The sequence below is a fragment of the Spermophilus citellus genome (assembly GCF_964194105.1).
Source record: "Spermophilus citellus genome assembly, chromosome: 3".
Taxonomy (NCBI): Eukaryota; Metazoa; Chordata; class Mammalia; order Rodentia; family Sciuridae; genus Spermophilus; species Spermophilus citellus.
The window spans coordinates 103236586-103262092 of NC_138184.1; the positions used below are offsets into that span (position 1 = coordinate 103236586).

Below are 25507 nucleotides of genomic sequence, written 5' to 3' on the forward strand. Positions count from 1 at the left end.
GGCCCTCTGACAGCAGGAGCATCTCCCACCTGACTGTGGCTGTACCTTGGTGCACCAGTGCCAGGACCCCTGTCCATGGAAAGGGCCCCAGCACTCGATGGGGACCCCAAAATGTAAGTCAGCATTACCTTTGGAAGAAAGTCCCAGAAAAGTGAGGCTCGAGTGTCTTCCCGAGCATAGAGGAGAGAGGACTTTGCCTGTCGTGCCATGACGGGAAATGTCCACACAGACGGTCAACAGCCTTGTACAAAATAACAAATTTTATTTCTAGAAAATATTTTACACTAGCTGTACACATGCACACACCCACACAGTACTTTACCACACATAGAGCAATTTCCTTTGAATAAATCTACTACATACTATTATGTTACAATTTACAAGATAGTTTTGAAGACACAATGGGGAAAGCTTTGTCATTCATTTATAAACCTTCCATAAATTACAAAAGAAAGGCAGTCTGAAAAGTATGTATAAAGAGTAAAAACAATTTACAAGTGGACAAGAATTACAAAATAGTAACCATCAAATACACCTGCCAGCAACTGGGTAAGTCTTGTTGAAATGCCAATGATGGGGGGACCGGCTATTCCGGGCAGGGGGGAGGTGGCTTTTTCTGGTGTGGCCAGTGGGTGGGGTGGGTGCTGTATGTGTATGCAGCTCCCTGTCGAGGGCTTGGGTGTGGCCTTTTGACAAATAGTGTAACAGAAACATGCCACAATATAACACTGGAAGCCAATATTGCCACTTTCTGGCAGGTCGGACACTAGTGCTTTTCCAGACAAAGGTGCTTTCCCGCCCTGGCTCTGGGGTGCCTGGCTCTGGGATGCCTGCTGGGTGGGCGTTGTGTTCTCGGGCTTGCCGGGAAAGCCTGGGACAGGACCTGAAGCTACACAGCTGTGGGGCTGGCCATCAGGCCGGGGTGGGGATGCAGACCAGGAACGACAACACAGACCAGTAGACACTGCGGTTTTATTGGACATACAGACCATGTGCGTTCATAAGGCAGAACATCAAGGCGAGTCAGACGAGGAAAGTGACAGTTATGGTTATGAGGAAAGCGCTTTGGACGAGAGGAGAGTTGGACCTCGTTCCTCTAAGGATAGATGACAAATGCACAGAGCTGGGTTACAGGTGGGCAGCAGGCGGCCCAGGCCCCGCTTGGCAGGAGGACACCCGCCCCGCTTCCCAAGCCAGACTCGGGCTGGGAAAGGGGGCGACAGCCCCTCTGCTCCCGCGGTGGCTTAGGGTGGTGGTGGTGCAAGAGCATTTCTCTACTGGTGTTGGGAGGAGATTGTGTTTTAGGAAGTGCTTGAGTCGTGAGAACCCTAGTTTGGAATCAAAGAGAATCACAGGGACTCGGCGGCTGTCCACAGCACAGGGGTCATTTCACCGCGCCCAGCCTCGCCAGCAGCGTCTTGCCTTTGGAGAGAAGCCCCCTTTTCTTTCTTGAGGACATTTCCCTGCCTTTCCCGGGACCACCAGAACCCATAGATGACGTAGGTGACCCCGAATGGAGATGGGCTGTGGGGGATGGAGCTCTCCTTGTTGGCCCTGAACCCTCAGGAGGAACCTAGTAGGTACATTGTGACAGTTTGAGTGCGTGATCGCCAACAATAGCCATTCACTCGGTACCGCGCGCCGCCCCGGCTCCCGCGCTGCCTTCAGTCTGCATGTGCTATGAGCGGCACACGCCCACTCCCAGGGCACCCTGACAGGTCTGGCGTTAGCCTCCCGTGTCTGCACTGGGAGAGGGTGGCCACCGCTTTGGTAAACAAAGCTGGGTCACATTGACTGAATTCAGACTAAAAGCAGGGAAGTGCTTTAAATGAGATTGATAGCAAAGTTGGCCAAGTACCCATCAGTCATCTTAAAAACAGAAGTTCTTACAGGGAGTTTGGGTGCATTTGGAAACTACTTGGTTATATAAAACCCTGATGCTGTTGAGTGCGTTCTTGGATTAGTTAGGATACTGTAGAAACATTGGAGATGGCACACTGGTTGAAAGAAAAAAAAACTAAAATGAACCTTAATTACAATCAAAGAAAGCTTAAAGGCCCTTATTTATGCTTCTATTGTTCGCACATAATTGCACGTCTGTCACCGGCATATGGCCTGTGGAGTGTTTCCATAGACTCCAGGTGCTTATCAACCGTGCTTAGGAGGGCAGGGTTTTGTTCCAATGTGCCAGGTGGCAACTTTGACTTGTGACTTTCTGCGGCTGGGTGCATGCCTGGGATTGCATGACTCCTTCCCCAACCTCTCCAGAGCAGACCCCACTAAGTGGGCCTCACTGTGCAGCAGGAAAAGGACAGGAGCCAAGGGCTTCAAGCTTGCTTGGATTCAGAATCAAGGTCTAGCCCTCATGGAAACACCTAGGAATGCATCCCAAAGCACACCTGAAGTTGCGTCTCCTGCCCCCAGTGCAACCCTTGGAGCTGCACGTCCCTGGAACGTGGTATTGCATTGGTACCCAGGCCTGGCTGCATCTGTGCCGACGCTTGCTCCTCAGTGGAGGTGTGGTCTCTGGCCCTCAGGCCGGAGCCCGCACCACCCCTGTGTTCACCACTCATCTACTTGATCTTGAACTAGAGGTGTTTGTTTTTGGTTTTATTTTTAGGAAAAATCCTATGGTAAACGTACTGGTTAGCTTGTGCTTTTTCCAAGGGTGGCTAACAATGCAATATGCAGCTTTGAGGAAGAGCAGACGTTGGAATTCTATGTAAACAGACAACTGGCTTGTAAGAAATATGTTCCCAATGTCGGCCTTTCAAATGCTCTTAATGAAAATAGCAGGAAATGATCATTAAAGCTGATTGGTTTCACTACAAATTCAGTTGTTTACAACTGAGGCCGAGGGATGTGCTAGCACTTTAGGTCCAGTGTTTTTTGAGACATATTTCTTTCCTCTCTAGGCCACAGTGAAGCTTAAGTCTACCGCACTGGTCCGTTAGGTAGCTTAAGTCGGCATCTCGCTAGGTGTCTCCGGCTGCTCACTTACGTGAAGGCTACATGCCTGATTAGGGTGTGAAATGAACGCTCTTCTTCGGTGTCCAAGCAGATGACGAAGAAATAAAGATATAGACGTAAAATATGACAGATAAGAACTCGCGGTGATGGCGTAAAGTAAAAATGAGACACTAAATGTGAATGCGGCCTCTGAGCGGATGTGCTGCAGTGGCCTCTGACCCTCCCTAGGAGGCCTGGGCTCCTGACCAGGGCGGGCAACCGTCCCTGTCCCGGCCTCACTCCAGCAACTGAAATGTGCACCTGTCGTGTCGGGCAGGGTTGTCCTGGGGTCAAGGTGGACCCTTGGGAACTTCAGGGGTCTTTTGTGTGAAATAAGGTTTAAGATCAAGCACTGATAGGCCCGACCCCACGGAGGGGCAGAGAGGAAGGCATTCAGGGCGTGTGCTTTTGGCCCAAGATGCAGAAACATGAATGATCATCCACACATGGCAGGGGCGGGGCCCAAGAGGCTGGGGGGGGTGCTTACCCTTTTGGCCTTGGAGCGCGGGGGTGCGTCTTGAGAGTAGGGGGACGGGGCGTCGGAGAGGTAGACTTCCACGTCCTCAGGCACTTCCTCCAGGAAGTTGGAAGGCACCAGGCCTTTCAGCCCATTGAGCTCCCCCTGGAAGCAGAGGCGGGGAGGTCAGAAGAACCACCTTGCCCCCAGACCCCCTTCTTACTCTCATGAGGGGAGCACAGCCCACAGGACAGCAAGATGGGTTCATCCTTGTCAATAGTGGCCTCTCCCAGGGACAGCCTTAGCAAGAGCTCAATGCAGGGTCGTCTTCCAGAGAGGTCTGGAGGAGTGGGCCTGAGCTGGCCCTCAGGTCTGCTTGTCTCCTTCAGTGGGTCTCCAGCCTGGCTGACCCTGGGGCCCCTCAGGAGCCTGCAGTGTCCCACAGCTCAGAAACACTGACCCAGGCTGAGGACGTGTCCCTTGGGAGCAGAGCAGGAAGAGTGAGGGCCACGCTTACCCTCCCTCCCACAGGTGAATGTGTTCTCAGACTCAGGCCACAAGGCAGGCAGGAGTCTGCAGGCATCTCCTCAGGTGGCTGCTCCAGAGGGGCACCCATCCTTCCAGGCCCTTCTCCTCTGACATACCTATGCATGTGTCCGGCTACTCACTGGACACCAGGACATAGGGCTGGGAGCCTACTTGTCACTTCTCCCAGTCCCTCCAAACACCAACCTGCCCTGCAAGTGCTGAAACTTAGTTCAGAACAGTGTGGTGGCCCCAGCACTGAGGGGACTGAGGCAGGAGAACCACTCGAAGCCAGCATGGGCAACAGAGCCAGACCCCATCTTAAAAGGATGGTCTCTACAACATGGAGCTCTGCTTCCTCACGAGACAGAAGTGGCCCTGCTGTGTGGAGGTTGAAAGCTTCTGTCCATGCAAGGACACAGTTGATAGCAACAGGCCATCTGAAGGTCCAATTCTGTGCACACACTTAAACTAATGGAAGGTGTGTTTTCACACAGGTGTGTACCTTTTTAAAAATCAGCTCAAGAACCAGAAAAGCAAACAAAGCTTGTACAACTACATTCCTCAAGAGACAGTGGACCTAACAGATTTTTAAGCAGAATCTAATCTTCTTCTAGTAATAGTTTTTCCAATGTCAATCTGTTTCAGAGCCCAGGAAAAGAGAAAAGGGAAGCTCTTTAACTCAATCAGTAACTCTAGAATAATCCTGAAAATAAAGGCCACAGCAGAGGGAGCACAGACATAACTTGTGAAGAAAATGCCAGAAGATCAAATCCAATGCTTTAAAAATAACCATATACCCCTAGGTGACCATGGGCTCTTCAGGGAGGAGGTGAACCCTACCCCTAGTAGCCCTTCCCTTCTCTCCCTGGGGGAATATTAGAGAAATAACCACAGGGGCAGGAAAGGAAGGCACCCAGCATGTGAGGTGGGGGGGGCAGGGGCGGGTCGTGAGAGGTCCTGTGGATCTGGACTGCCCACAGGTCAGCTGCAGGGCAGGTGGGGAGTGCTAAGACCTCGGGGATCTTTCCACCTATTGAGTTCTGCTTATTGGTTTCTTACTTTCTCTGTAAGAGTAATTTACCACCTACAAATAGATAGTCTAGAAAACTAAATTATTATGTAAATGTTTGGATGGTGACAATTTTAAACTGTCAGAAAATAGAATGTTTTTATTTTGTCTACGTTTAGATACATGGAAAATACCATTATTAGCAAACAAGAAGCAGTGAAGAGCCAGCTTTTCTGTTACGTGCATGTGGGGCAGGCTCTCCAGCTCCTAGTAACACTAACATATGCGTCTTGCCTGAAAGTGATGAGAAAAAGGGAAGACAGGCTGTAAGAGGCACAAAGTGAATGAGGAGGTGCTTCTTTTAAATTGTAGATGGACAAGATATCTTTCTTTTTTTATGCAGTGCTGAGAATTGAACCCAGGGCCTCACATGTGGTGGACAAATGCTCTACCACTGAGCCACAACCCCGGCCCAGAGGTGGTGCTTCTTGATTAGAAACACTTACATAATAAAATCCATCTTCATCGATTTCACCAAAAACAGTGATAATATCTCCCGTGCAAAACGTAAGTTCAGCCTACAGAGAGAACATAAAATGCACAGCATCTTGTTACAGGAAGTTGTTTTTGAAAACAAGTGGCTCGTATTACCGAGAACCATCCTTCAATCACACAAGGAAGCCAAGCACAAAGCTAATGGAGGTTCCTGCTCAGTCTTCTAGAAAGTTCTACACCTCAGGATGATGTCCACCTAGAAAAAATTGTCTGCAGGGCTTTGGTTCCTGGATGACTTTCAAGAGCACTTCCTTTCCCACTGGTGATACAGCTTTAAAGCTGGCCATATGGCCCTGAGGACTGATTGTGGGGCACTCCTGTGAGCAAGGGTGGCCACACAGACACCTCGCTAAGCATCAAGACTCCTGCTCCATGACGGACGGAACTCAGTGCCTGTGTGCATCAGCCCAGAGACAAACATGCTAGTCACAGGCCCCTGTCCTTAGGAATCAACCGTCTCACATGTTCAGACCCCAGAAATGGGGACCAGAGGGACAAGCCCAGTAGGGAATACCAAAAATGAGTAAATACATCAAGATTGGACTTCTGAACACGAAGGTGAGGAATCAGGCTGTGCCTGGTGTGGGGCGGGACTCAGGCCTGTGCTTCCTTCGCAGGGCAGATCCCACAGGATGTGCTTTCCCGTAGCTTGGCCTCAGCTCAGTGGACACATGCACTTTTTCTTTCTTTCCTAAAGGAAATGTGCACCCTAAATTGCCATTTGGGGATGGCACAGGGGTACGAGGCCCTGGGCTGGGGTTTGTCGAGCAGAGCAGCCCCCTTCACTCCAGCACCTCCAGCGAATGCCAGGAACTGCAGTGCCCCCAGGCCCACTCGGGCCAGGCGTCCTGCTGCACTCACACCTGTGAGGAAGCGCGGTGCACACACCTGGCACCCTGACAGAGGAGTTCTGTGGCGTCCATCACTGTGAATGTGGCTCTTAACAGGGGCACACAGCAGGGCTGTGCCAGGTGGGTGGAGCCACACACTGGCTTTCACCTTGTACTGGGCACAGCACTGTGAAACACGGGCACTGATTACCCCCTGGAATTCCCTGTGGATCACAGTTGAGCATGGGCGAAGGGGTCTGCCATAACCTGGGGCTGCTAGGGTCAGGAAGGACTATGGTGGCTATGGAGGATGACAGTGTCCTGGGGGTCTTGTGCATCTATGGGGGTGACTGTAGTTATAGGGGCTATTATGGTTATGGGGCCTACTGTGGTTATAAGGGCTATGGTGACTATAAGGGCTACTGTGGCTATGGAGTTTGCAGAGGCTAGGGGACTAGAGTGGCCTTGTAAACTGCTGTGGCTATGGGGCAACTGTGCTTAGGGGGCTACCATGGCTATGGGGACTACCATGCTATGGGGTCTGCTGTGGCTATGACAGCTATAGTAGCCTTGCAAGTTACTGTGGCCTTGTGGACTACTTGGCCATGGGGTCTGCTGTGGCTCTGAGGCCACTGTGGTTATTGAGTTACTGATGCTACGGAGGCTGCTGTGGTTATGGGATCTACAGGGGCTCTAGTGACCTTCTGGGCTACTTGTCTACGGGATCTGCTGTGTCCATCCAGTCTGTTGTGGCTATGGGCACTACAGTGGGTTGGGGGTGTTGTGGCTATGAATTCTGACATCTCTCATTGGGGAACCTGTGGTGATGGAGCTGGTTGATCATCTCTGTTGGCTTCTGTGGTCATGGAGCTAAGGTGCCTATGGAGCTACAGTGATTATGGAGTCTGCTGCGGCTATGAGGCTTCCAGGCCTACAGGGGTCTATTGTGGCCTGCTGTGGCTCTAGAGCCTATTATGGCTATGGAACACTCTGTCTGTAGGGGCTATTGTGTCAATAGGGTCTGCCATAACTGTGGGGTTTGCTGTATGTTTTCCTTAAGAACATCGTGGCTTCTCTTGTCTGTTGTCCCTACATTTGCCCATCTGGCTTGGTTGCCCTGCCTTTGGTGGCTCTTGTAGACATGGAAGTCTGTGGCTGGTGTCCCTGTTGGAGGGGCAGGTGACCTCCTGACCCTGTGCATAGTGCTGGCCCTACCTCGACGTCCACGTTGGGCGAGCTCTCCCGGGGGTCATAGTCGTACAGAGCCACCACTCTTCTTGTGGACACGGGGCGCTGCCTGCTGCTTCTTCTACTTCTCTCTGCAAGCCACAGAGGAAGAAGAAACCTGTCACGATGTCACCTCAGAACACTTTCTAGCACAATGTTCCACAGTGTTGGGAGGGCATCTTAGCAGGTGTGTCCCCGCATCTCACTGGCCCATGGGACCACACCCTCTGGGGCCCAGTCCTGGTGCTGTCCTCTTCAAGCAGTCCAGCATGCCACTCTTGTCCTGGACCCACTCCTTCTACTTTGGCTCTAGGGTGGGTGCTCCTGGCAGGAGCCACCTTGGGAGTGAGTCCAGTGTCATGGCCAGCTCGGGATGGGGAGGCTCAGCGGGCAGAGGGAAGGCTGGAGGCTGCTCTGGGGAAGACCCACAAGCTCAGCACAACCAAGTTAGAAGTTGGCCGTCCTCCAAGGGTGGCTTTGCCAGTGTCATTGGGCCAGTGTACATCTCGGCTCGGTTCCCTTGTCCAGCAGCATGTGGGAGAAGGGAAAAGACAGAGACGTCTGACATCATGACGTCACAGACCAAGTGAGTCCCTCCATAGAGCACCTGCTAGACTGGCTCCGGGAGGGTGGGGCCGTCCTGTCTCTGCCAGAGTCATGGGTAAGCCGGGGAAGAAGACCACAACCCTGAGAGGGAGCCCGGGCCTCACGCTCAGCCTCAACTATTGGGGGGGCCATCTTGATGCCATGAAAACAGATTCAACCTTTTTTGGCATTAATTTTGTGATCATCTTTAAAATTATGTATGATCTTTGGACCATTGAATTCTGATTTAGAAGTTAATTTAGAAGTTGTGAATTTTCAAACCTTAAATTCATATGGCATCAAATGGACCTTTCTCTCCATAGCTGTGTGGACCAAGGGAGGCCTTTCAACCAGGGGAAGAGGACAGAGCATGGTGCGCTGCCCTCCCACTTGCTGGCCGTAGCCTTGCCCACTCCTCTATGCTGCTGCAGCCTGGCTCCCAGGCAGGGAGGAGGGAGGTATGCCCAGACTGATGGGCAAGTCCCTCAGAGGCCTTTGGATGAGCAAACCCAGCTGAGGATGAGAGGCCCAGGCTCCCTGTGCTTAGAAATGCACCGTGGACAGGCTGACCCTGGTGCCCCACCTAGAACAGCTGCTCCTCTGCTTCCTGGTGTGACCTGTGAACATGAGCTTTCATGGGGTCCTGGCTGCTGAGAAGAATACCACAGGCTCTGAGCTTTACAGGCATAAGACCTAAACCGCAGGGGGAGGGAGGGGAGCAGCCGGCAGGGTACACTTCCTCTCCAGAGGGCCACCTGTGTGTGCACAGGTATTGGGGAGCATGTGTGTCCCTCGAGCAGGCAGCACCACTGCGACCCTGGTTTGTAGAGTGGGTTCTGCCCAAGAAAAATCGGCATGATGGCCCCGAGGCCTGGGCACGTCCAGTGGTGCGTGGCTGCCCCCAGCCTGAGGCCATACAGGGCCGCACTCACCTATTTTCTCCACGGGCGTGCTCAGGGGCAGGAAGCCTTGTCTTAGCAGCTGGTCAGTCATCTCCTCGTCATCAGCTTGGATCTCGGAGACCATGTTGCAGGGAATGAGGCCGAGCCGGGCGCAGGTCTCCCCACGGTAGAAGCCATCTGCGTCTTTGTCTCCGTAGACCTGGAGCGTGGAGAGGCAGAGCACCTGTCGGGGTGGCCCAGAAACACCCCAGCCCCCGCACCACGTCACCTATGACGACCCCACACACACGCTGGACCCCAGATGCAGTGTCCCCTCCAGGTTTGGACAGCGCCTGAGCCCCCCGGGGGAGTGTGCACTGGAGGCCCTCTGCGTGGAAGGACCAGGGAGGGGTGGAGCCAGGTGCCAGGCCTTCCAACCACCTTCTGAGGTGGGCAAGCAGGGCCCTCCCCACCCACTGGTCCTGCAGATCCACACTGCTCCCCTCCTCTTCTCCAGAACCGGAGTGGGAATGGCATACCCTGCGTCTGCGTGCTGGGGCAGGTCCTCTGCCTGCCTCGGCCTCCTCCCCCTCTCTCCCACTGCTCTGCCCTTGGGTTAGGCCTTGTGTACTGCAAAGTCCCAAACTTTGGGCCTGTGGTTTGTTTCTCAGCTGCCCTGGGCTGAGGATCTAGAGCTCAGGCACGGGAGGCTGGTGTGTGTGGGAACCACCGGCAGCAGGCGCTGGTGAGTGCTTCATGTTGTTTTGACTCTGTTGATCAGTCTAATAAAAGACCCAGTGATACTTTTCTTCTGGTTTCGAGTGTCATCTAAACTAAATGTGGGCTCAGACTAGCCCCCAGCAGGCAGGCGGCCTGGAAAACCCCGCGTGCACAGGCATATGCACTCCTCCAAGGCAACTAGTGGGGCCGTCCCCTCTGCCCAGGTGAAGCAGACAGGGCCTGCCCAATGTGCAAGGCTGCCACAGGCCGGCCAGCCTTCCGATGGCCCCAAAGAGTCCAAAGGCCACTGCCCAGGGCTGGTCAGCTCATGGCTGGCTCTGGGCCGCGCCCACCTCAGCAGCACCCAACTGTGCAGCCAGCAGACTCCCCACCTTGATGATCTGTCCTTCCTTGAAGGGAAGTTCCTCCTCTGCAGCGTCAGGGTTCGGGGACATGGTGAGTGGGTCATAGTCAAACAGAGCCACAAAGATGCGGGCTGGGGGCTCCTCGGCTCCAGGGTCCGTCTCCGACTCCTCGTAGAAGTCTGGAGAGAGGCGGTCGCGCCCGGCGTAATCATCTGGGGGGATGTGGTGGTAAAGCAGAGGCCGGTGACCACCCTGCAACTCGGGACACGACCACACGTGATGTGGGGCTCAGCCGGGGTGAGGTAGCCAGGCCCTGGTTCCTGTCCTTTGAAAAATATTCTGGGCTCAACATGGAGGCAGCAAGGGACCTGGGGACGTCCAGAGGCATGGCAAAGGCGGTGGCTCTACCACACAGCCTCGCCCTGGCCAGCACACTGGTGTGGAAGCAGTGAGATGAAGGGGCCGCCTGGGTGGCTCCACCGGAGAGAACAGCCAGAGTGGGTGGGTGGTCATGTGTGCGTCAGTGGTGACCCCTGTGGGGCAGCATGCTCCACAGGCCATGAGGCTAGTGCACAGAGCTTACAACACATCCAGAGCTTCGTCAGAGCTTGGTGTGGGGAACCCAGCTGCTCACTTCACTGAGTGGACAGCGGGCAACAAGTGCATTCCTCGTTGTGACGGGACGATTCCCCAGCCCAATGGGGTTCAGCTCTGTCCCCCTCCCAGCTTTTAAACTCAATCCTTTCGAAGCATTACTGGGTATGCATATGTCTCACTAGAGGTCACAGGGTATGCAGGTGTCCACTCGTGTCTGCAGGGAACTGGCCCAGGACCATCCTGTGACACAGAAGTCCACTCAGGTCCCCATCAGCAGAGGCTGTGCTTGCACATAACCTATGCGCATTCTGGATACCCAAGTCACTGCCAGATGAGCATCGGTACTGGACACAGACAGATGGGGTTAGAGACGGACAGTCAGGGAGACAAGGCACTGAGGGCCAGCGCTGTCCTGAGCATGATCTCATGAGAAGGTCTCAGAACATCAGCAGGAGAACAAATCAGACACCGAGATCAGCCACCAGGAAGGAGGGCTGGGAAAAGCTGGCCGACTGCTGTCCCCAGCACATGACAAGGGAAGTGTGACTGGAGGACCCAGGTGTGCAGAAAGGTCAAGACAGGTAACAGGGAGATGACCAAGTGAGCTGGCTTCTTCACCAGCAAAAAAATCTAGTTTAAAATTTGCATGGGCTGAGGCTGCAGGAGCCTGGACTTCAAATGCAGTGGGCATCCTGACTCACATGAGGGGCCTTTTAGGGTCCCCAGATCATCTATTTTTTGTCATTGTTTTTGTTTAGTTGTTTTGTTCTCTGTCGTCTTTTAAACATCCACCGGGCGTTGTGGAGAGCCTCATCAGATGCCTCAGGGTGCTTAGGTGTGGAGTCAGGCAATGGTCTTGTTAAGCCACGACAGACAGTGTTCATTTGTCTTAATTTGGGGAAAGGGAATTCTGAAAGCCCTGGTATTTTCCATCAATTGTCAATCTGTTGCCCCTTAAAAATATACTCAGGAAGCACGCAGCATACAGACCTAATGTCTTCTTTTCCTCTAAAAAAGAAAGCCCATGGCCTTGGACTAAAGATTTCTATAGTATTTTCACAAGAACTGAGCAATCAAGGGTTGGAGGAAGTATGGTGGGCCCCTCGCCCTGGGGCCACTTTCTGACCCCCATGCAGGTAAGGACCCCATTTGCCTGCTTCCTCTGGCCTTTGTGCCCTCGAACCTGTATGTATGGAGGCTACCAAGCAGGAGATAAGAGAGTGGGGATGGACCAGTGGGGAAGGGTGGTGGCCTAGGGAGGTGGGAGCACACCTGGGGTCACACTTGGCCTCTTATCCCAAAGCTTATGTCCGCTGCCAGCGCATCTTATGCACCCAGACATCTCTGCCACTGCAGGTGTGTGGGGTGCACCACCTCCCCAGCTCTGCCTCTGTCTCAGCCTTGTCCCTGAGAGTCCCAAGAGCTGCTGCCCTCAGTCCCTCCAAGGCCACCTGGAAAGCCCACAGGAGACTGTCAGCAGGGAGAGGCTAGTGTAACCCCGAGGCTGGCAGGAGCTCTGAGAATGTGCAGAGGGTTTGCTGCCCTCGTGCACCATGCCTACCTTCCTTTACCATGGATGACCAAGAGTTCTCTGTGTTTGGTTGAAAATGTCCCCCTGAATATTATGTGAAATGCTCGTATAGGAGACCCAGTAGGTGCATGTGGTGGGGAGAGGGAGGGAGAGAGAGACAGCCATCAAGCCACTAACCAATAGATGGGACCACCGTCGGCCGGGGCCTCTGAGGACCAGTGCCACCGTGGGAAAACCTCCTGCCCACATGATCTGCCCTGTCCACACGTCCGGCAGATGCTGGGTTTCCTAGAATCTGGAGACAAAACAACAAGGCTGTCAGTCTTGCCAGTGTGGCAGGGGGAGAGCGATCAGCCAAATCAATCAAATCCGAAGCAGAAGCTCTAAAGGCAACTAAACTTAGCTTTTAACTGAAAGGTTAGCTGAAGGCCCAGGAGGAAACAGGCTGGCCGCCAGGCCCCTCCCCTGCACCAGAGTCGCATCTGAAGCACCACAGTGGGTGGGGCAAAATGAGCCCTGGGCAGGGTCCGTTGCTCTACTGCTGCTGAAGCCACGTGTTTCGGACCTAACGACAGTGGCTTTCAGGACACTGACGCCTTCCACCACGTGCAGGCCTCGGCTGCCTCCGCACACCTGCCCCAGGCTGCCACACAAGCAGGAAAGCTCTGCAGTTCCAAACATCCCACCTGGGTATACGTCGCAAGTGAGGTTTCCGAAAACTCAGACGGAGGCTTCTGTGTTGGGACTGGAAACTCACAGCCAGGGTCGGCCCCAGTCTGGAGAACTACGCTGCCCCGAAGAGGTGCCCTTCCCAGGGAGGCCCACCTCCAACTTGGACTAGAGTCAGAGGTGGTCGGAGGAAACCCCGCAAAGCCGAGCCCTCTGGGAAGGGCAGTGAGTCCTCTGGGGACAGGAGGAGGGGATGGTCTGCTCCTTGCGCTGCAGCGTTGAGGGTGGGGCCCCAGCGTGGGTATCTCAGACCCAGGCCTGGCGCCATGCAGATGGCCCTCCACGCGCCCAAGGGACGTTCAGCATGACGGGAGCCAGGGCTCTGAACAGAGACGGAGGAAAGCCTTGAGTGGACTCCTAATCCAGAAGCCAACGAGCAAGGCCAGGCCCCAGGGCAGGGACGCGTCCATGGCTAGTGATGGAAACTGGCGGGCCCCGAGGGGACAAAGCAAAATAAAACTTAGAAATAATATGCAGAAATGAGTTGCTTTGATAACTGTTCTCATTTAGAAAAAAACATGGATGAAGGCCAAAAAACAACTAAACCCCTCCCCCCAAAAAAGAAAAAAAAAATCCTTCAGCAATATGTGGAGCCATAAATAAGTCCCTAAAAATCATTATGGAAAAAAAAATGTGCAAACTTTTGGACATAGTTCAGCTAACCCTTAATTAAAATTTAGATTCAGTTGTCCTTTAATCACAGCCGTGATCATCTCTGATTCCAGGAAGGAATCGTTACTCTAAAGCAAAGCAAAGAAATCTTCGGCATGGTCAAGCGATCAGAAGCGATGGGACTTAATAAATCAAAGGTGCGGGGACAACCAAGGAGAGCGGCCGAGAGACCCCAGGATGGACACCCCAAATTGGAACCAAACGAAAAGCCAACGGGGAATGAACAGGATTGGTTTGGCAAGCGCACGTGGAAAGACGTTGACTTCACACACCACAGGGCCGTCGGCCACTCTGGGGGGAGGCCGTGCGTGCTGGACAGCCGCCCTGCTGTCGGGCACAGCCAGGCCACTCCTCCAGACACCCCGAGAGTCTTCGTGCTCCGCGGCCTCGTCCCAGCTGTGCTGCCTGGGCACGGACCTCTCCAGGCGGGGCAGGGCATCATCGTTCCGGGCGACGTCACTGGGGTCCACCTGTTCCCCAAAGTCCTCTTCAATGCTGCTCTGCCGGGTCAGTGTCCGCCGCCGGGCCAGTAGAGGCCTCGGGCTTCTCCTACAGGGACAGTGACCGGGGCCTGGGCTGCACTGGGCTGTGGTGTTCCTGAAACTAAACCGAGACTCTTCTTCCTCACTGCCGCAGTCCAGGCCGCTGTCCGGGCTCCGGGTGGCCCAGCGGCTAAGCCGGCAGCCTCTGTCTTCCAGAAGGAGGTCCTCCATGGGGGCTCTGTGCTTGGCAGGGAGCCAGGAGGCCTGCGGAGCCGAGTGCTCCCAGCAGGGTGGGATGGGCCCTGGCACCATGGCCAGCAGGGCCCTGGCCCTGGGTGCCCCTGAGCCCTGCCGCAGCAGTGTCTCCCCGAGCTCTGCGTCCTCCTCGGCTACCTCGGGGATACTGCATAGCCTCTTACTGCGGTGGGGCTGCTGGGGGAACTCGGGCTGTCCCGGGCAGGCGCCTTCCGGGCTCCTGGGCTTATAGCACTCCTAAGGGCAGGGCGAGTGGCCAGCGGCAAACACGGGTGAGGCCGGAGGGAGAGAAAATACACAGTTAGTCTTGGCGAGGCGGAGCTCACGCCCGCGGGCTCTGTAGTGGAGCAGCGGTGGTGTCCATGCCCAGCAAAGGCACGGACAGTGCACGGGAAAGCCAGCAGGCCACCGGGAGCAGATGCCATGCAGGTGAACCAGGAGAGAGGTGACAGCCCAGACGCGGAGGAGCAGGCAGGATATTCTCAGCCCCTGAGCTGTGTTCTACGTGGTAGGTGCCCAGAGTGTCGGGAGACCTGTGCCCACTGCCTGCAGCTGTGTCCTCAAAGACCCCAGGAAGCTGCAGCAGGTGCTGAGCATGCCCAGAGGCGGATCAGTATACCCAGAGATGGCTCAGCACGCCCCATGTGCCACAGCTCCAGGCTGCCCCCTGCCTTCCTTCCTGGCAGTTGGACCTCCCCTCCTCCCCAAAGGCAGCTCAAGCGAAAGCTTGTGAGGTCAGGCTTCTGGGGGCTTACACCCTCTCTGTGGCTAGGAACAGGCCAGGCACAGGCCTCATGCCCAGTCACTGCAGAGGACAGGGGTCCTCTGGCTGTGCCTGCATCCCCACGCCCAGGGGCTACTCCCAAGCACTTAGCAGGACGCAGGCTCCATGTCTACATGACTTCTTCTCTCTGCTGGGGGTAGGGCCCCCGCCTCATGCCCTGCTGGAAGGCCTACACGTCCTGCTGCTGGGAACGCTGCTACCCATCTCCGCACTGGCTGCCTGCCTGGCCCTGCGGCACAGGTGCCCTGGACTCCCCTGCCGTAAGGCTCTGGGGTGCACAGACGAGGCCTGTGCCCCACTGGACTGTGGGCCCTTGAGCTGGGTTGTGGTGGGATGTTCCTGGCAGGAGTTCAACTGTGCCAGGCACCGCTGCCCGCCAGGTGGTTGGGCATACTCTGCTTCTGCCCTTTGCTAATGCCATATGCTTGTGACAAACAGCAGGGTGAGGGGCCACCTCGGAGTACAGGGAGGTCACCAGTGACCTCCAGGCCAGCAGGAAGTGGGATGAGTGAGTGGGGCTCAGGCAGGGGACAGACATAGGCCTGACCTCGTCAGGAAGCCTGGCTGGGCAGCAGCCACTCACTGCCACGTGGAACCATGAGCCCCTGTGTCCAGATCCCCAACCCTATCTGGCAGTTTCCAAAGAGAATCCAGAAATCCAAACCTTTTTAGAAGGAGGACGGTCATGGAATGGGCACATGTAGCAAGCCTGCGGCCACCCTGCCTCCCCCCAACTGTGACACTGACCTGAAGCCCTGGCCATGGCTCTATGAGGGCCTCTCTGGGCCCTCTAGAGGGAGAAGCCTCCCAGCACCCTCTGCACCAACAGGAGAGGCCTCTTGAAGGTGTGGGACAGGGACACACCTCCCCAGCCACCTCCAGGTGCTCCCAGTGGGTCCTGCTCTGGGTGTGTGGGTGACTGGACAGCCGGGAGGTACGCCCATGGGAAGGCCAGTGTGAATCCTGCTGCGGGTTGGCCCTGGGCTGGGGGTGGGGTTGGGTGCTGGGAACCCCATGGGCCACCACCATGCAGGAACTGCACAGGGGTCTGACATCCCCCAGGGACCTTCAAGGGAGAGTGTCAGTTGGTCTTGTCTGCACGAGAAGCTGTCAAGTGGGCAGCTGGGTTGGACGTCGCCTTCTGCCCACCACCCACTGTGCAGGGCCTGTGCACCTGGAGGAAGGTGGCTATTGCCTGGGCAAGGACCTTTCCATCCTTGACACCCCAGCGGTCCCACAGCCACCTGACCTGGGCCAGGAGCTGCTAGAGCGTAGCCGCGCCTACCATGCCTCCCGCCTGGGGTGGAGCCCCAGGCCCAGGCCGTCCGCCTGCACTGCCCAGTGGACACCATGAGTGAGCCAGAACTTGGGCCCAGCAGCAGCAGTGGTGGCAAACACCTGCCCAGATGGGGCAGACGGTGTGAACCAGGCATCACGGGCTGGAACCTCCTGGAGCAGCCTCCCTGTGCCTCCCGGATGGCCTCGCACAGGGGCTGATCCCTGCTCCCTCCCAAGGGAGCCTCACCTGTCCTTGGGGCCTTCTGTGATAGGCCCCGGGGCCATGCCCAGGCCAGCCCTTCCCTGGCCTCCACACAGGACCCACCCGGTTCCCCACTGGTGGCTCTGCACCCAGCACACTGCCCCTGCCCCGGTGCTGACCCCGAGGGGGTTCTTGAGTGGATTCTGGTTCTCTGTGGACCAGTCAGAAGTCATCCTGTTCTGCTCAGTTCCTCCTGATCCCACTCCTGGCTCAGCTCTGGATGCCCCGAGGGCTGCCAAGTGGACCCCCAAACTCCTGTACCCAGACCTCTTGGCAAAGAGGACAGAGCTCCAGGTACCTCCTGGATCAAAAGTTCCACAGTGGGAAGAAGCAAGTCCATATCCATGGGCTCTGGTGCAGGGCAAGGGCCCAGGGCCAGCCCGATGCCCAGCAAGGGGACAAGGTGAGCCACCTGGGACTGCAGGAGGGTGCTGTGCCCCCTCCGCTCCCCCACTCACCTTGAGCGCATTATGGGAGGTGCCGCTGGGCCGCCTCCTGCCCCCGTCCTCCAGCTGCATCTCCGAGGACAGCTCCTCCTCATCCTCCTCCATGATGTCCGAGAGGTCAGAGCCCCGGCTGCTCTCAGTGGGGTACTCGTCTCCATGGCAACAGGGGGGCTGCAGGCCAGAGGGGGGGTGCTGATGGGTGGATTCTCATGCCAGGACCCCTGCAGCGGGCCCAGGTCCCCTGTGGGCCCTCCCTCCTTTGTCACCTCTGTGGGGCTCACAGCCAGAGGCCTGTAGGGGTTGGTCATGGGCTGCTCCTTAGAGGTGAGGGGTGAGGCTGGACGTGGTCAATGCAACGGCCAATAGGAAGTCTGACTTTCCCCCTGGATCGTCACGGTTAAGCTGCTCCGAGGACTCCTAGTCCTGGGGTGGAGGGCCTGTGACCTCAGTCTACTCAGTAAGATGTAGTGGGAAGTCTCCTGGCCATCTATCCTTTCCTTCCTGCTTGGGGTGTCACCATATAAGGGTGTGATTGATGGAGCTATGGCAGCTACTTGGTAACTACAGGAGAAAGATCAGTAGAGTGAAGGATCTAAGCAGAGCCCCTTTGCCACTGCACCCGGCTGCACAGGCTCCTGGGACACAGAGTGATTAAAGGTCTGTGATCCTAGAAGTCTGGGCCTCCTGTTCCTTCTGCTTAAACAAATGCAAACAGCATGATTGTAAGGCTGTAGATAAAGACATGAGATGAGAAGCCAGTGCCTGGCTGACGGCCAGCAGCGAGCAGCAAGGCTGGGCTGGGCACACGGCGCCCTACTGCCCCCTCACTGTGGCAGTGGGTGGTCCTGGTGCCCCAGCCTCCGAGTGAGTGGGCTCTGGCACGGGGCCTTGGGGTTCTCAGGCCGTCTGCGCGTCAGACGCTGGAGGTGAACCCCGATAGGCGGGGGCGGGGGGGATGTTTTGTTTTTCATCCCCTATGGTGCCCAGCATGGAGCAGGTGTCCAGCCAACATGGCCCAATGGACAGAAGTGAACACAAACAGTAGGGTTTGTCTAAATCGAGACCAGCTAGTTATCAGTCCAGCCCTGGCCTGACCCAGGAAACTGCCCAGGACCAAGTTCCAGCACTGGGTGGGGCAGGGTGGGGCCTGGGCGAGGAGCAGGGGTGGGGCGGGGCAGGGCCAGGCCTCCTATTCAGGCTTTTGAAATTGTCCTGGAACGAGTTGTCCTCACTCAAACCCTGGTGGCCTGCTGCCTTGCAGGCTGGCATGGCCCCTTTCCCGGGGCCCTAGGGCAGGTCTCCAGTCCCTGACATCCCCGGCAGCTGCCCAGGCTCACCGGCTTGCCCAGCTCGGAGCCCTTGAGGAAGTCGTCCACAGAGGCGCCCCTCCGCTTGAGCTCGGGGGAGGCAAAGCCGTCCTCCTCGTCAGAGCTGGCACAGCGCCCCAGGCTGCTCCGCTCGGGGAGGAGGCTCCTTTTCTCTAGCTTGGAAAGAGAAGGGGACAAAGATGGGCTGGAGCTGTCATGAGGGCTGGGCCCAGTGATTAAAGTTGTCCAAGGCGGCTTCTGTGTCATGTGGGTGCCTCCCAGGGACACGCCTTCCATGCCGCAGACCCTGTAGCCACCCGAAGACAAACCCACCAAGGACCTGGGCCAACCACCCCAAAGCTGTTGCAGGGTCCACTTCCTGGTGTCTCCCCAAGGACCCAGCTGGCCCCAGAGTCATCTCTCCCTCTGCTGGGGCGACTGCACCCAACAAGGACCCTCCACCCTCCTCTGGTCACCCTGCTGGCCTTACTGTGACCCGCGGGCGCATTCGGAAGGCAGGAGCCTATAGTTGTTGCCCAGCCTGTGGACCCAGCTGCTGGGCTCCCCTGGGCCTCTCGGGCTGGGCTGAGGCTGCTGCATTGGCACTGCCCCAGGAGCCTGGCCCAAAGCTCCCGTCAGGTGGCTCTTGCACCCGGTACCCTGAGACACCCTCCCCTCCACAGCCATAGAACACTCAGGAGCATCCCCAGGACAGTCTGGATTCCTGTGCTCTCCCGGCTAAGGCACTGGTAGGGGGCCTCTGCCCTCAGGCTGCCTCTGGGCGCTGTGCCCTGGAAGTGAGCTCCCTGGCTCACCTTCGATGCTTGGCGCTGACCTGGGGACTGGCCCTTCCTGGGCTCTCTGACCTGGGGCTTCCCAGAGGTGGGCTACGGGGGGGTGTCCCACCACAGGCACCAATACCCAGGGTCACATAGGCCCACCTGGCATGCTGAGGCCTGCCCATGGCCCCCATTCCTCCTTGAAAGAGAAAGTGGGGATCACCCCAAACACCGGGACCCTGGTAGGTGGTGCCTGGGAGAGGAGGCTGCCACCTGAGGTCACGTGTTCCAGTGCACATCATGTGGAACACGGACCAGCCACAGCCCAGTAACCCCGTGGCCCAGACTACACCTAGAGGTGCAAGCAAATGTGCCCGCGCACAGGTGCATCCATGTGCCTGTCCACTGGGCATGCAGACACACACCCGTGTGGAGCCCACGCACTTATAGGTGTGTGCGCACACACACACACCTGGGACTCTGAAGTGGTTGAGCCAAGAGAGCACCCAGTTGGACAACAGGGCCCCAGCCATGTCCAGCGAGCAGTTGAAGCCCCTAACCCAGAACCAAGCCTATCTGGGTTTGTCAGAGGCTCTTTCTCCGACAGACAGGCACCTGGCACCTGGTGATCCATGGCTACACTGTGACTGAGGATCAGGCACAGATGCCCGAATGCCCGAAGGCTGACGGGGCCTCTCCTCCTGCACCTGTGGCCAGGCTCTGGGTGCTCGTGGCCTCGCTGTCTCTGCCTGCAGCCTGGACACAATGCACTTTGGGAGCAGAGGGACAAGCCATCAGACCCCACTTACCCTGCTGCTCTCGGCCACCCTCTGTGCAGCCTCACGGGCCATGGCCTTGGCAACGGTGGTGGACACCGGAGCCCCCTGCGGCTGCGGGAGGATGCGGCTGGGAGAAGGCGACCGCAGCCCAGGGCCGGATCCTTGCAGGTCAGGCGGCTCCAGCATGTGCCCGTGCACCGGGATGGGGGTGCGGCTCTGCTCCCAGGGCTCCTCCACCTTGGTGTGGGGACACAGGGGCTTGTCTTTGGTGTCGGGAGCACTTGGTAATGGCTTCGGTGGGGGCGCAGCTCTCGGGTGGGGGGTTGGAGGCACCAGGAGGTCGAGGGGGATGGCAGCAAACACGGAGTCCACGGACTCGCCCTGGGCAGAGAGGGTCCGCACTGTCACGGCCTTGGCCTCCAAGCTCCGCAGGCGCACGAGCTCCACTGCGGTGCTGTCCGCCGTTGGGAAGATGACCTCGGCCACCTGCGGACAGAGAAGGCCACCCCCAGCTGAGCCCAGCAGGCCTCAGAAGGCAGAGGAGGGGACACTTAGTCCAGGGCCAGCAGCCATAGGGCCAACGAGGCAGGGCCTTCTTCCTCCATCTCTGAACCAGTTCAGAACTGGAGGCAGGGGCCATGGAAGGATGCCCCAACCAGCCTTCTTATTGCCAAAGCCAAAGGGTGGGGTGTGGGCAGAGGGAACGCACAGCCTCCCGCTGCAGACGGCAGGGCTGGGCCTCTTCTGCAGGAGGCTGCTCTGGTGGGGAGGGGGCCTGCATGGAGGGAGCAGTGGGAGAACAAGCCACCAGCGGAGGACTTAGCTCTCACACTCGAGTCACCCGGGTGTTGTCCCTCATCCTGCTCCTGACAGAGGAGGGCCGGGACCAGGGTCAGGGGACAGAAGCTTCCGCAGGCTCTGGCCCCAGCACACACCTGCTCCTCAGAGCCAGGCCTGATGTGCCAGCTGGGCTAGATTCTCAGGGAAGCCGGGCCTCTGGCCTCAGCCTCAGCCTGGCAGGCGCCTGTCAACACTGGGGAGCCAGGCATGGGCAATGAGGACCCAGAGGTGGCCTTTGAATACTGAGTGGAGCAGGTCATCATGAGGGGAGGGGGATGGAGAGGAAGCTGTCCCAGGAAGAGACAGCAAGGCATGGGTGTTCCCTACACTGACTTGGGCAGGGCCCAGGGCAGTGCTGAGGGGCCTGGGGGGCTGAGGAAACTCCCCTCAAGGAGTGGCCCCTGCATGAGCTGGGCCTGTGAGATGGCACCACCCCATGAACTCACCCTCTGCCCCTTGGCATATACGCCATAGCCGGTGACGTTCGCCCCATTGGACAGTCCAGTGGGGGTCAGCATCGGCGGCTTCCAGGAGACCTGGATGGTGGATGCCATGGCCCCTGCTTGGACAGTAACATCTTGGGGAGGTGCCGGAGGGCCTGAGAGGAACAGAAGGGAACAGACACTTTCAGGGCACAGCCCTGGTAGAGGCTCACTTCACCTGTCTCACCTGGAAACCAGAACACACCTGGTCAGGTTGGCAGAGAGAGGACAGGTATTGGGGGAAAGGAGGGGAGGACACACAGCTGGGCCTCTGCATCCAGCGGGCATGGCTCGCCCTTCCTGGGAAGGCCTACAGTCACTTCTGCAGGACCCTCACCTCTGCAGCTGTGCTCAGGGCCTGCGCAAGAGCAGAGCCCAGGAGGGGCTGGAGAGGGGCCAGGGAGGTGTGCGCAGAAGAGGGCGGCTCCCCACCTCCCTTCCTTCTCCTCTCCCTGAGCCTCTCCCCCCTCCCCCCTCTCCTCCTGCCCCCAGCAGTCTCTCCCTCCCTCTCCCTCCCTCTCTCTCTTCTCCTCTCTTTCTTTCTCCCTCTCCTCTCCCTTTCCCCCTCTCTCCCTCCCTCTCTCTTCCTCTCCCTCCCTCTCTCTTCCTCTCCCTACCTCTCTCTTCCTCTCCCTCCCTCTCTCTTCCTCTCCCTCCCTCTCTCCTCCTCTCTCTCTCTCCTTCTCCTCCTCTCTCCTCCCTCCCTCTCTTTCCCTCTCTCTCCCTCTCTCTCCTCCCTCCCTCTCTTTCCCTCTCTCTCCTCCTCTCTCCGCCCTCCCTCTCTCTCCCTCCCTCCCTCCTTCTCTCTCCCTCTCTCCCCCTCTCTCCTCCTCTCTCCTCCCTCCCTCTCTCTCCCTCCCTCCCTCTTCCTCCCTCTCTCCCTCCTTCTCTCTGCCTCTCTCCCCCTCCCTCCTCCTCTCTCCTCCCTCCCTCTCTCCTCCCTCCCTCTCTCCCTCCCTCTCCCTCCCTCTCTCTCCCTCTCGCCCCTCTCCTCCTCTCTCTCTTCCTCTCTCCTCCTCTCTCTCCTTCTCCCTCCCTCTTTCTCCCTCCCTCTTCCTCCCTCCCTCTTTCTCCCTCTCTCTCCCTCCCTCCCTCTCTCCCTCCCTCCCCTCTCTCTCCTCCTCTCTCCCCCTCCCTCTTTCTCCCTCCCTCTTTCTCCCTCCCTCTTTCTCCCTCCCTCTCTTTCCCTCTCTCTCCTCCTCTCTTTCTCTCTCCTCCTCTCTCCTCCCCTCTCTCCCTCCCCCCCCCATCAGACTCAGAGGCGCCAGCTCAGCCCTCACATCACCCTCCTCCCACCACTGAAGTGGGCAAGATGGAGAGCCCTGGGTCTAGGGAGTGGTCTGCCTGAGTCCAGCTCCACAGACTCCCCAGCAGCCAGGCTGACAGGCCTCCTGGTGCCCACATATGTGAGCTGCATTCATCTGCCTTGCCAGAGGTGTCCTGACCACCAAACTGGGCAACTGGTCAGCTGTGGCCATGTGGCCATGTGGCCCCAGTGATGGCAGGCAGCCGGCCCTGCCCTCTGACACCTCTATGCCTGCTGGACGGCATAGGTGGCTTAAGTGTGGAAGGAGTGCTGTGATCTTGGGGCCTGTGAGGCTGTGAGGCCTGGCTCATGGGACTCCAGCTAGGGGCTCCTGGGGAGGAGAGCGCTGGCCACCTCCTGGGGACAGTGTCTGCCACCATCCCCTATTCACTCGACACACCTCACATCTGCCGATCCTCGCAGCCGGCCTGTGATTTCTGCACATAAGGAGGTCAGGGCTCAGGATGTGCCACGGGACATCCCACGGGCATCAAGTGCTGACGTGGGATCCTCCTCCCAGCGCTGGCCTGTGGCCTGTGCATAAGATGCACGTGACTCTGCCGGGACGGAGGTCCCCAGAACCTCCTTGCAATCGGAAGTGGAGGCTCACTCCTCCCGGAACGGCTCAGGAGACAGGGGTCTGCCAGAGAAGGCGAGCACAGGACGGGGCCTGCAGGATGTGCCCTCCCACTCCAGCTGCCCCTGCTTCCTGCTGGGCACAGACGTGGCCTGGCAGGCCGCACGACCCATGGCCAGTCGTACCCCTAGAAGAAGCAAGCCGGAGGCTGGAGGCTGAGGCTGGAGGCTACCCCGGACCTGCCAGTCAGTGGAATAACCGTGGACAGCAACTGGTGTAACCGTGGACAACTTCCTAGCCTTCCCTTCTTCACATCCCTGACCTGGGACATGGACATCAGAGAGCACCTATGTGGCCAGGATGTCATGTTCACCAAGACACCATTGTCATTGCTTTGCTCTGAGTCAGGCAGCCATTTGTGGCCATTGGAACGTGGGCAGAAGTGACCAGCCCGCCCACCACGAGCACCCTCCCCACGTGACTCTCATCCTCTCTCCCTGTCTGCTCACTGCAGTGGGAAGGACTCCAGGAGCAACTTAGGGGATGTCAGAGCCACAGTAGCCATGCCTGAGCCCTGGGCCACCAGGCAAGAGGGACAGGAGGCCCTGCCTTAGACTTCGATGGGAGGAGCAGTCACCCCTGCCATCACAAGCCTCTGAGAGTCAGGCACGTGTCCCCATCAATACAACCAACCTTGTGAATTGGTCTGAGTCCATTGCATGTGAAGCATATCCACTGGTCACCGGCTCAATTAGTGCTGCCAACACACTGGCCATGCTTTCTCATGTGTTCTGATTTGAGGACTCAAATCACAAGAGGGAGATCTTTCCGGAAGGAATAATCTTTTTAGTCAGACCACTTATTTTGATGGCTGTAGATCAGTGGATCTTTCTAACCAGCCAACTGTGGGACTCACTGAGGCCGAGGCTGTCCCCTGTCTAGGGGGATGACTGATCCCTGCTAAGCTCTGTCTGCTCCATGATCCTTCAGTGCAAGTCTGTCTCCCCTCCCCACAATGTCAAGGGACCCCTCAGTGTGGGACAGATCTCTGGGTTGCCAGTCCACCTGGATGAGCCCTTGGCAGAGCTCGAGACACACAGGACACAGCATTCCCCAAACTCCCCAACATATGTCCACCTGACGTGGTGGTGTTCACAGTGGAGAAGCACCAGGGGTCCTGTTAATGGAAAGCAGCTCAGTGGAGAGAGAACCCCAGGGCATCTCAGAGTCTCTCACAAACGTGTCCAGTGTTCCTTGCCCTATGCAAGAGAGACGGGAGAGGCTATGTGAACTGACCCTTAGAGGGGGGAATGCATGAGGCAACCGCCTGCTAACTGGCCCTTTTCCTGAGAGCACTGGCCAGGTAATTTGTAGAGAGACGGAACCCAAGCAGAGAGCCTTACTGGACTGCAGAGTTAAAAGGGAGCCCCCAGGGGTGACTGAGAAGACGGGAACCTCAGAGAAATCCCCGGAGAATGGAGACACCCAATAAAGGATGAAACCTAAATCCTCACCCCCATCTTCTCAAATTAGTATTTGACTCCTAAATTATACACGTAAGGAAGACAAGACTCCAGGAAACAGAAAGACAGTGACTCTCAAGTCAAACAGCAGAGCAAAGTTCAACTGCTTCTCAGGAACAAAGTGGAGTCCAAGTCCTGTGAACGTAGAGAAGACTGGACTCCCCATTGGAGCCTCATAAACGTCACACCTTACAAGTTGGGATCATGCCACCGGACTAAGGGCCATGGTCAAAGGGCATAAAGGAAAGACAAATTCCCCAATAAAGCCTAAAACAAGCATTCATAGAACCTAGATATGCCACATGTAATTTCACTGTCTGCCAGAACAAATCCCAACTTCAGCAGAAAAATTACAGAATCCAGGGTCTCTATAATGTGTAACTGACCATGTCCCATTCATAACGAAAATGACTAGCCAGCAAAGAAATAGGAAAATGGGATGCATAATCAAGAGAAAAAATAGTCCTTCTGGGTGTGGTGATGGAAACCTGTAATCCCAGTGTCTCAGGAAGCTGAGGCGGGAGTATCCCAAGTTTAAAATCAGTTTCAGCAAAACTTAGCAAGACCCTAAGCAAATTTGTGAGACCCTGTCTCAAAATAAAAAATCCTAAAATGGGCTAGGAATGTGGGTCTGTGATTAAGCACTCCTGGGTTCAATCCTTGGTACCAAAAAAAAAAAAAAAAAAGTCAGCAGAAGTTAGCCTATGATGAC

At 56.9% G+C, this 25507-nt stretch overlaps 1 protein-coding gene across 23 annotated transcripts in view; it reads right to left on the minus strand.

Moving 5' to 3' along the window:
- RIMBP2 (RIMS binding protein 2) overlaps positions 1–25507 on the minus strand; it is a 214058-nt gene that overhangs the window by 42548 nt on the left and 146003 nt on the right. For 11 of the 23 annotated variants that reach the window (XM_081286183.1, XM_081286192.1, XM_081286172.1 and 8 more), the window contains 12 exons: positions 21354–21505; positions 20098–20553; positions 18540–18686; positions 17215–17373; positions 13968–14669; positions 12472–12589; positions 10194–10378; positions 9133–9301; positions 7604–7707; positions 5510–5581; positions 3497–3631; positions 129–241 (listed from right to left, as the gene is read on the minus strand). In XM_081286183.1, coding sequence (XP_081142309.1) covers positions 129–241; positions 3497–3631; positions 5510–5581; positions 7604–7707; positions 9133–9301; positions 10194–10378; positions 12472–12589; positions 13968–14669; positions 17215–17373; positions 18540–18686; positions 20098–20553; positions 21354–21505 — 2512 coding nt within the window. Of the gene's footprint in view, positions 1–128; positions 242–955; positions 3045–3496; positions 3632–5509; positions 5582–7603; positions 7708–9132; positions 9302–10193; positions 10379–12471; positions 12590–13967; positions 14670–17214; positions 17374–18539; positions 18687–20097; positions 20554–21353; positions 21506–25507 lie in introns of those variants that run through there. The other 12 variants (XM_081286173.1, XM_081286180.1, XM_081286179.1 and 9 more) reach the window with 6 other exon arrangements.